Source organism: Chrysochloris asiatica, unplaced genomic scaffold, assembly GCF_000296735.1.
Source record: "Chrysochloris asiatica unplaced genomic scaffold, ChrAsi1.0 scaffold00119, whole genome shotgun sequence".
Classification (NCBI taxonomy): domain Eukaryota; kingdom Metazoa; phylum Chordata; class Mammalia; order Afrosoricida; family Chrysochloridae; genus Chrysochloris; species Chrysochloris asiatica.
This window is the reverse complement of record NW_006408637.1, coordinates 4,294,478-4,305,276: the sequence shown is the minus strand read 5'-3', so window position 1 is coordinate 4,305,276 and position 10,799 is coordinate 4,294,478. Positions and strand designations below refer to the sequence as shown.

Here is a 10,799-nt window from a genome sequence, read left to right as displayed (position 1 = left end):
TGAATGCAACACCATTCCTCTTCAATTTGTCATTCCTGGCATAGTAAACCATGTATTTGTCATTTTGTCAGATTCAAAATGGCCAATACCAGTCCATTTCAGCTCACTAATGCCTAAGATATTGATGTTTATATGTTCCATTTCATTTATGACAATTTCTAATTTTCCTATTTCATACTTCGTACATTCCAAGTTCTGATTATCAATGGATATTTACAGCTGTTTCTCTTCATTATGAGTTGTGCCCCATCAGCACATGAAGGTCCTGTGGACTTTTCTCCCCGGGGGTTGGGCTTTACTCCATTTGCATCACCATGGTCAACTCTCTATGAGGAGGCAGCTCTTCCCCAGTTGCATTTTGAGTACCTTCAAAACTGAGGGGCTCATTTTCCAGCACTATATCTGACAGTGTTTCTCTGCTATTTATAAGGTTTTTAGTGAATAAAATATTTGCAAGTATTTGTCACTCCTTCTTCCTAGTTTGTCTTCATCTGGAAGCTCATCAAAAACCTCTCCACGATGGGTAACCCTGCTGGTATTTAAAATACCGGTGGCATAGCTTCTGGAATCACAGCAACTGACAAGCCGCCACAGTATGACAAACTGACAGATATGTGGTGGAGAAATATATATATATGGCGCACTGATAGCATAGTGGTTATGAATCGGGCTGCTATTCTCACGGTCAGCAGTTCGAAAGTACCAGTTGTTCCATGGGAGAAAGATGAGGCTTTCTGCTCCCATAAAGATTTACAGCCTCGGAAATGCTGTACAGGGTCGCTATGAGTTGGATTATACTCCATGGCACATAACAACAACAACAGCAACAACATATATACATGTATATATAATGTATGTTAACACTTCAGTGTTTAGTAAATTGTTGTTGGAAAATATTTCATACTGCATTTAGATACAAAAGACAAGTATAAAGTTATTATCACTACTTAACTAAAGAAGCTTCCAAATATAAGATCCTGATTGGTTGCCCTGGTCATTCACTGATGAAGTAATTGAAACCTTTAAAAATAGTAGCTTGAATTGCCTGGTACTTGTTACACTGCTCTCAAAGTAGAAAATAAGTCATAAGTCCTTTGTTTCAATAATTCCTTCATTACTTATTAAAAGACAACCTAGCATGCTATACTACAATATGCATTCTTGTATTTGATTTTAAATGTAAACTTTAGAATTTATACTTATGTTATCACATCTTAATAATAGCATGTTTACTTTCATAAGTATACTAAATGTCAGACTCATAATTTTTGCATATATATTCATACAGATAATCTTTTATTTTGTATATATACATCAAATCTTTTTGCTTTGTTTGTTTGTGAAATATAAGATGTAAATGGGGAGCACAGGGAAGAAGATAATTATAGCTGCTGGGAGGGAACTGTAATCATTGAAATGAAACAAAATGTATAATTAGTTGAATATTAAACTGATCATCTTGCCCTGTAAGTCTTCAATCAACTCACAATAAAAAGATAAAAAAAATTAAAAAGACCAGGTAACTGGTCAGAAAGAGACTAGAGGAACTTGAGACTATAGTTCTTGACCACCCTTCATGTCTGGTTCGGAACACATCCTTATGGCCCAATTTTCAGTCATGCAGTAGATGGGTACATAGGAGGGATAACAATACTATAATATATGTTCCCTATGGAATGCTCAATCATTCAAGATCAAAAGGGCAACATTTACCTAAGGACAAAGTTGAGAAGGGTGGAGAAGGAGTGTAGAATGAAAATAGGAACCATGGAGAAGAAAGAGGGATAGCTGTTGTTTCATAAAGAGGATTGCTATCATTGAGAAAAAAAGAAGTATATGTTTTGCTGAATGTAAAAGTGATAAACTTCTTTGTGAGCCTTCACTCAATTCATAATAGAAAGTTTAAAAAAAAAATAAGATAATGAAGGAAATATGTAGGGATGAAATGACATAATACTGGGATTTGCTTAGATAATTTTTGAAGATGAGTGATGGTAAATTTAATTATTTTCTCTAATCCTATATTTGTACCTATCCATATTTTTAAAAAATGTAATTCAAGAAATTTTAACTTACATTAGTGTATCGAGATAATTTTCTATCAAGTATCAATTCAACATCAGGAAAAGGAATATTAGTGTTCTTTAGTCTGGTAGATGTCCTCAGATGTACAACACAATTCTCATCTTGCAGAAAAGGCCCAACGTCAGGTAATTCCCAAATCACATTAAGGAAAATATCCTCTTCCTTACCCTTTAATAGAAATCCAACAAATACATGAAAATTAATCATTTGTTCTAAAATCCTAGGAATAAAAAAAAAAAAAAAAAGATTGTCTACTACAAAAACCCCACCCATTTTAATCAAATTTTTTCTGGTTAAGTGCTGTTGACTCAGTTCTACTCATCACAATGACCCTATATATGGTTTCCAAGGAACAGCTGGTGGGTTTGAACTGCTGATGTAGCAGTAAGCAGTCCAGTGTCTACTCTACAGTGTCACATCAGGACTTCTTTGGTTGTTGTTGTTACTGTCAAATCAGCTCTGACTCATAGCAACCTTATGTGTAACAGAATGAAATGTTGCTTGATCCTGTGCCATCTTCATGAGCTCTGTGTTGCCAATGTAATGGATTATCAAAACCAGATGTGAAGCAGAGAATGGGGAGTGCTGTGGAAGGGATGGCTGGTGTCAGAACAGAGTTAAGGATGGTTGTAGGGTGGAAGCATGTTTGACCATCACATTACAGAAATGTGCTTTGGGCTGTTGTTGAACTTGATTCTCCTTGTGAAGCCAGTGAAAATCAAACATGGCCCTCATGTAGTTTCAGTAGTGCCCATTCCAAAGAAAGGTGACACAATAGAATGTGGAAATCAGAAAACAATATTATCAACATTTCATGCAAGTGAAATTTTTTTAATAAAAATTCAAGCTGGATTCAGAAGAGAATCTGGAACTAGGGATATCATTAGTGACATCAGATGGATCTTGGTTGAAAGCAGAGATTATTAGAAAGATGTTTATTTGTGCTTCACTGACTATATAAAGGCATTCAACTGTGCAAATAATAACAAACTATGGATAACATTATGATGAATAGTACATAGTTTCCTCTATGGTACAAAGACCAAGAGGCAGTCCTTAGAACAGAGCAAAGGATACTGACTGGTCAAAAATCAGGAAAGGTGTGAGCCAATATCGTATCTTTTCAGCATACTTATTCAATTTATGTGCTGAGAAAATAATCCAAGAAACTGGATTATATGAAGAAGATGGACTCAATATTGAAACAAGGCTCATTAACAACCTGTGATATGCAAATGACTCAACCTTGTTTGCTGGCCATTGTGCATTCATGTTTTTAGGCCACGGTCCCTATGAAAGGCTGCTTGCAAAGGTTCAAGATACTTGTGGTGTATATCAGGCCAACTGACAACTCACCCATCTGCCTTCTCTTTCACTGTTTCATTCAGCTTTTTCTCCTAGTCAGTATTCAATGTATGTCTCTATATTTTCCTCTGAAGTTCAGGGTTCCAGGGTTATCTGTGTATCTATATATCTGTTCCATTTGATCTTTGTGCCTGTTGTAGTTCTGTGTAACATGTTTGCCTCATTGCCAGCTTTGGTTTCAGCTTATTGTGAACATGGCATTCAACTTTTTGCCTTGGACAGGACCTAAACCTTGACTTTCTGGTGAGTTTCTCAAACTGAAGCCCAGATTCCTTTAACAAATGGTCTCAGAGAAAATGCAGCAGTCTTGTTCTGATACTTAATTTTCCTCTCGTTCTTTTCACTTTCTCTTAAATTTTGATCTAGTTCTGGTATTTTATTACTATACTGCCAGCTCTTTAGCGTAGTGGTTACGAATTGGGCTGTGAACCGCAAGGTCAGCAGTTCGAAGCTACCAGCGGTTCCGTGGAAGAAAGATGAGGCATTCTGCTCCTGTAAAGATTTACAGCCTCGGAAACCCTATGCAGGGTCGCTATGAGTTGGAACCGACTCCACGGCACTTAACAACAACAACATAGTTGCTACTCATATTGACCCCATGTATGTCACACTATAACTGCACTCCATAGGATTTTCAATGGATACCACTTCTCCATCATAAGCTTCTGAAGGACTTTGGCAAATACTCATCATACTTATGACTCAGTATTAGTCATTCCCAGTAAACTGTAAGTTTCATGATAAAAGGAAACATATCTTTCTGGCCCATAGTCAATATTGGGCAAATGGTCATTGAAAAATGAATGAATGAAAATATCCTAGAAAATAAGTATGTAAATCATATTTTTGCTTTACTCAAAGTGATTTCCACATTATCCCCTTTCCAAAGTTAATAAAAAATCCTCACATACCAATCACATATTTACCGTTATCTGTATTACAAGAGATTCCTTAATTGTTTCAGTTCTTAATAAGCACCTACTCTTAGTATGGAGTCCTGGTATGGCACTGTAGGATAAATACTGGACTGATAACTTCAGTTCAAACCCATAAGCCACTCCTCAAAAACCCCACACAGGGTTGCTATAACGTAGAACCGATTTGACAGCACTTAACAACAACTCAACATAGCAAGAATATAATTATGAATAAAAGCTTTCCAGTCCTCATCAAACTCATAATGTACAGGTCTATAGACATGGAGAATCAGAGTAATCGAAACGAAAAGTCCATCATAGAACCCAAAACAATTTTGATGTGGGAACAGTCTCATTGTGATTTTTGTAGTCCCTAAAAAGGGAGTGTTTATGACAACAGATATTGTGTGTTGGAAAGAAAATTCTGATAAGGTGTTGGCAAAGAAGTTGCCATGAAATGCCAGAAGAAGAAACAAATTTGTCTTAAAGGAAAGTATAGACAGAATACTTCTTTTTATGTGCGATGGTGAGACTTCGTCTCTTATATTGTGAATGTGTTATCAGAAGGGACTAGTACCTGGAAAAGGATGTATCCACTGTTAGTTATGATCCACACAGTCAAATGCCTTTTGCTTGGATCCACAATCAATGCAATCAAGTTAAATGATATAGTGCATTAGACAAATCTGCTGCAAAAGTCTTCTTTCAATTATTAAAATGTGCCTGACTCAAGTCATGACTTACAGTCACCTCATATACATGTGATAGTTGGACAATGAATAAGGAATACCATAGATGTATTTTATTATGGTGTTGGGGAAGAATATTGTAAAGTACCATGGACTGCTAGAAGAACAAACAAATCTATCTTGAAAGAAGTACAGCCAGAATGCTCCTTAGAAGCAAGGACGACAAGACTTTCTCTCTTGTACTTAGAACATTTTCGCAGAAGGGACCAGTACCTAGAAAGGATATCATATTTGGTACAGTGAAGGGTCAGAAAAATAGAAAAGAAAAAAAAAGGAAGACCCTTTTTTTTGGACTGAGGCATAGGGTAGCTAGAGTCGGGACCAGTCAGGTAACACCTCACAAGTCATCTTAATCACAACTTGTACAAATGGGCTGCCCTATTCAAGAAATTTCCTCTGGTCTTATCTTCTAGAAGGGGACTATCAAAAGCAACAAGTCCTTGAGTTCTAGGTGATAGAGAGAGATGCACTCAATAGACAGGATAAATGAGCTAGCCTTCATTATAGATATGAAGCTTTCCTAGAAGGTAATAGAGTCACAGGAAAAACAATTAGCCAATCTGAATTCTCCCCAAACAGCTCTGAGCAGATGGTACGATTAACTTCAAAGTAGGGACAAACTTAAAAAGTAATGAGCATTCCTGGAGGCATAATGGCTTATAAGCAACCAAAAGAAAGCATTCCTACCTTTCCCAACAGGTCAGGCCCTGAATTATTTCCAAATGAGGGTACAGACAGTATTAGAAGTGCTAGCTATGTGTAAATTGAATCATTCTGATGCCCAATTTATAGGTTTCAGTAAATATTTCCAAATGAGGGTACAGACAGTGTTAGAAGTGCTAGCTATGTGTAAATTGAATCACTCTGATGCCCAATTTATAGGTTTCAGTAAATACTTCATGGCCAGGAATTTATGGTTGAGCAAGTGACTTGTTTTTGATTCTTGCTTGGATCTGACAAAATCAATTAGGTGCATCATAGGAAAGTTCATGGATATATACTCTTTTCAGTTGGCAGACAAGAGGAGAGTTAAGTAGGGTGACCCACAGAGTCATTTGATAATTCTAAAAGCAATTAGAGTACAAATTTTAAAAATGAGTTTGTAAACCTGGATCATTTTGATCTTCCCATTGCGCTCCAAGGCAAGGATCAAGTACTGGTGTTTCTCCTGAGATTTCAGGAAAAACAGGTCTTGTAGCCAGTGTTCTTCTTCCTTCCAGTCTTTTCCTTCAGGTAATACTTTCAGCTCTTGTCCACTGCCAAAGTCCCAGACTTTAACTGTTCCTGAGCACAAAGAGAAAAGACTATGTAGATAAATATGATCCAATTGAAAGCTTTCTACCAAGGCTATATTTCTCATTTTGGCCATACTAAAACTGAGGATACCACCACTTGTCTGTCAGCTTGTCCTGCTGTGGTGGATTGTGTATTGCAGAGATGCTGGAAGCCATGCCACTAGTAATTTCAATACCAGTAGGGTCTAAGGAGCTCTGGTAGTGTAGTGGTGACAAATCGGGCTGCTAACCTCAAGGTCGGGAGTTCGAAACTCCCAGCTGTTCCACAGGAGAAAGATGAGGCTTTCTGCTCCCATAAAGATTTGCAGCCTTGGAAACCTTGTGCAGGGTCGCTATGAGTCAGAACTGACTCCACGGCACTTAGCAACAACAACAGGGTCTTCCATGGTGGACAGATTTCAGTGACACATCTAGACTAATGCAGACTAGGAGGGAAAGGTAGACTACTTCTAGAAGTTTAGCTACTGAAAGTTTTATGATCAGTGGCAATGAAAACATGAATAGCAGAAGAATGTTTTCAGATAAAGTGCCAGAAAATGAGCTCCTAAGGTTGGAAGGCACTCAGAAGTATGATAGGGAAATAGCCACCTCCTCAAAGTGAAGCTGACCACAAACACATGGCTGGAACAAAGCTTCTGGAACCTTCATTTGCTGATGGGGTACAATGCAAAACGATGGAAACAGCTGCAAGCATCCAGTAATAATTTAACTAGGCAATGTATAAAGTATGAATCTAAGAAACTGCAAATTGTCAAAAACAAAATGAAATACAGAAGAATTGATATCCTAGGCACTAATGAGGTGAAATAGACTGATTTTGGCCATTTTGTATTTCAAAATCATATGGTTTACTGTGAATGGAACAGCAAATTCAAGAGGAATGGCTTTTCATTCATTGCCAAAAAAACATTTCAAGATCTAGCTTTAAGTACAATACTGTCTGTGATAGGATAATATCCAAATGCCTCCAAGGAAGACCAGTTAATACGACTATTATCCAAATTTATGCACCAACCACTGAAGCTGCTGCTGCTTGGTGCTGCGGTCACATAGTGACCCTGTATAGGTTTCCAAGGAGCAGCTGGTGGTTTGAACTGCTGACCTTGTGGTCCAATGCTGATCCTACAATGCCACAATAGGAGTCTAGTGATGATGAAACTGAAGAATTCTACCAACATATTCAGTGTGAAATTGATCAAACATGCAATCAAGATTCACTGATAATAACTAGTGATTAGAACATGAAAACTGGAAACAAAGAGGAAGGATCAGGAGTTGGAAAATATGACATTGGTAATAGAAATAATGCTGGAGAACACATGATCGTAACCTCAAGACCAATAATTTATTCATTGTAAATACCTTTTGTAAACAACATAAAAGGCAACCTAGACCTCACTAGAAGGAATACACAGGAATTAAATTCACTATGTCTGTGGGAACAGATGATGGAAACACTTAATATCATCTGTCAAAATAAGGCTAGGGATACAATGTGAAACACACCTCAACTGTTTAAATGCAACTTCAGGCTGAACCTGAAGAAAATGAAAACAAACTCATGAAAGCCAAAATATGACCTTGAACATATACCACTTGAACTTAGAGAACATCTCAAGAACAGATTTGATGCATTAAACACTAGTGACTGAAGGCTAAAAGAGTTGTGGGGTGTCATTAAGAACATCATATAGCAAGAAGGCAAAAAGTCACTAAAAAGAAAAATGAAAAAACAAACAAAATAGAGGTCAGAAGACACTCTTAAGACTTGCTCTTGAGCGTTAAAGAAGCTTAGTTGAATGGAAGAAGTGAGGTGGTAAAAGGGCTGCACAGAAAATTTCAAAGGGTAGCTCAAGAAAATAGCAGCATGTTACAATGAAATATGCAAAGGCCTGAAGTTAAAAAACAAAAAGGGAAGAAAATATACAGCATTTCTAACGTTGAAAGAATGGAAGAAAAAAACTCAAACCTCAATTTATTATACTGAAGGATTCTATGGGAAAAATAATGAAAGATGCAGAAATCATGAAAAGAAAATGGAAGGTTGCATCCATTAACCTTGAGATGAGAGAGAGAGAGAGAAAAGGATGGACTAGCAGGACTGAAGTTTAAGGAGTTGTGTGAACTCCTTTGCTTATGGGCATTAACCTAGCTCCTAAGTGCTAGGGCTGAGTGAAGGGGCTAGTTGGTCTGAAGTACAGGGAGATATGCTTGAACTCCCAAACTTTCAGCTGATACCCATTAGACCTAGCATGGATGGCTAGGGCTGAGTCGATTAGGACCCAACCAGATTAAGACAAAGGTGTTTGATACTGTGAGCAAGTGTAAATTGCTACAAATTGATGCATGAACTGGATGACTTTTGCTTATGGAAGCAATTGCTCAAAATTCCAACCAGAAGGGTAGACTCTTCATATCAAAGAACAGGTTTGTCTCCTCAGTGTACTGGTTTGATTGTTCTTGTTGTTAAGTGCTGTTGAGTAGGTTCTGACTCAGCTACCCTGCATAGGGTTTCCGAGCAGCTGGTGGATGAGAAATTTAGACATTGGTTATCAAAAATGGGAGGGATATAAAGGCATGAAGTGGCTGGCTTACAAGCTTTCATGGGTGTGCTTAGTTTTACAATGAGGGGGGTAAGTTAGAATTCTCACTTCATAGTTTTCCTCTTTTCCAGATGAATCTGGTGAAAGGGGTGGGTGATGATGGTGATAGAATTTTATGGCTCAATTGTGAGTAATTACTAGCGGGGTTAATTGTGATAGCCAAGCCTGCAATTGTAGAAGATGTATAAGTAAAAGGGTAGTTAATCTTTCACTTCAGCAACAGACGATCCCATGATCAAGAAGGAAGATCATGAGTGGAATGTGAGGTCTCGACCTAGCAAAGTTGCAACAACAGGGATGGTAGCAGAGGCAGTGGCTAGGAGAGACAGTGCAGTTGTGGGCACTAGGATAAATGACTGGGTATTCACAACCTCTATTGTTTGTTCAGTAACAAAGCCATTAAGCATTAAATAAATCCTCCCTGTAAATCAGCAGTGGAGTCTTTGGGTGATACAAATGGCACAGTGTTAGACTACTAGCCAAAAGACTGATAGTTTTAACCCAACTGGAGATGCTTCTGAAGACATGCCAGGAAACCTACTTCTGAAAGGTCACAATCTTGAAAAACTTATGCACACGAGGGTCACATGGTGATGTCATAAGTTAGAATTGACACAATGGCAACTAACAACCTAAGTATATCAGGGCAATAATAAGAACTGTGGAGGTGTGGGAACATGCATAGTCCTTGCTCTCAGTGACTTTTTTAGTCTTGGAGGAAGTAGTCATACAACAAACAATTAAAGGAAGTGATCATTTCATTCGTTATTTGGTTACCTGGACCACAGTGTAATGACCCCACCCTAGTAGCACAGTGGTTAAAAACCCACCAGTTATTCTGAGGAGAAAGATGAGGCAGTCTGCTCCCATAAAAATGTATAGCATCAGAACACTTTGGAGCAGTTCTTCTCTGTTCAGTTGGGTTGCTATGAGTTGGAATCTAATCAATGGCAGTGAATTGTTAGCTGGTTGGGAATTTTGGTAGTCAGATATATGGCAGAGGGCTAGGGTTAGCTACCACTCAGCTGATTTAAGTGATAGTTGGGCAAAAATGAGAAAGGACTAGTTGCTTGTGAGTCCTTTTCTTAGGTGTTTTAGGCCTTTGTCACTCAACATATGTTACTTTAAGGAGGACAAACTTTCAATACCTATTTTTTTTAATCCTACGCTTAAGAACTAACAAAGTTATATGACTTGCTTGCATGAAAATAATACTGCTACAGTCATATGTATGAATTGCTTAATGATTATGCCTGGTAATGATTGTAGTACTCAGAATTTCTATTATAAGTCCAACACTCATCTGTCAGTTTGTAGTACTATGGTGGCTTGTATGTTGCTGTGATGCTGGAAGCTATGCTGCTGGTATTTTAAATACCAACAGGGTCACCCATTGTGGACAGCTGAGGTTCCAGACTAAGACAGACTGGGAAGAAGAGGAGACAGACTAATTTAGAATATTTAGCCACTAAAAACTTATGACTAGCTGTGGAACACTGTCAGCACGAAAATACTGGATACTGAAATATTATGAATGGCATGAGAATGTTGTGAGATGTGGTGCTAGTAGGTGAGCCTCTCAGGTTGAAGACGCTCAAAATACAAGGGAAAAATGGGTGTCTTCAAATTACAGTTGACCGTGATGATATGAAGGGAGTAAAGTTTGGGGGACATTTATTTGCAGATAGGTAACAACTCAAAATGAGGAGAAAGAGCTGTAAATATTCATTAATCATCAGAACATAGAAATGGACAAAGTACGAATCTAGGAAAATTGGAAATTGT

General features: G+C 37.8%; 1 protein-coding gene across 1 annotated transcript in view; it reads right to left on the bottom strand.

Moving 5' to 3' along the window:
- Positions 1-10,799, bottom strand: part of WDR64 (WD repeat domain 64) — a 457,550-nt gene that overhangs the window by 180,674 nt on the left and 266,077 nt on the right. The window contains exons 13-14 of the mRNA XM_006868582.1: positions 6,225-6,400; positions 2,077-2,253 (exon numbers count right to left, since the gene is read on the bottom strand). Of these exons, the coding sequence (XP_006868644.1) occupies positions 2,077-2,253; positions 6,225-6,400 (353 nt within the window). The remainder of the gene's footprint in view (positions 1-2,076; positions 2,254-6,224; positions 6,401-10,799) is intronic.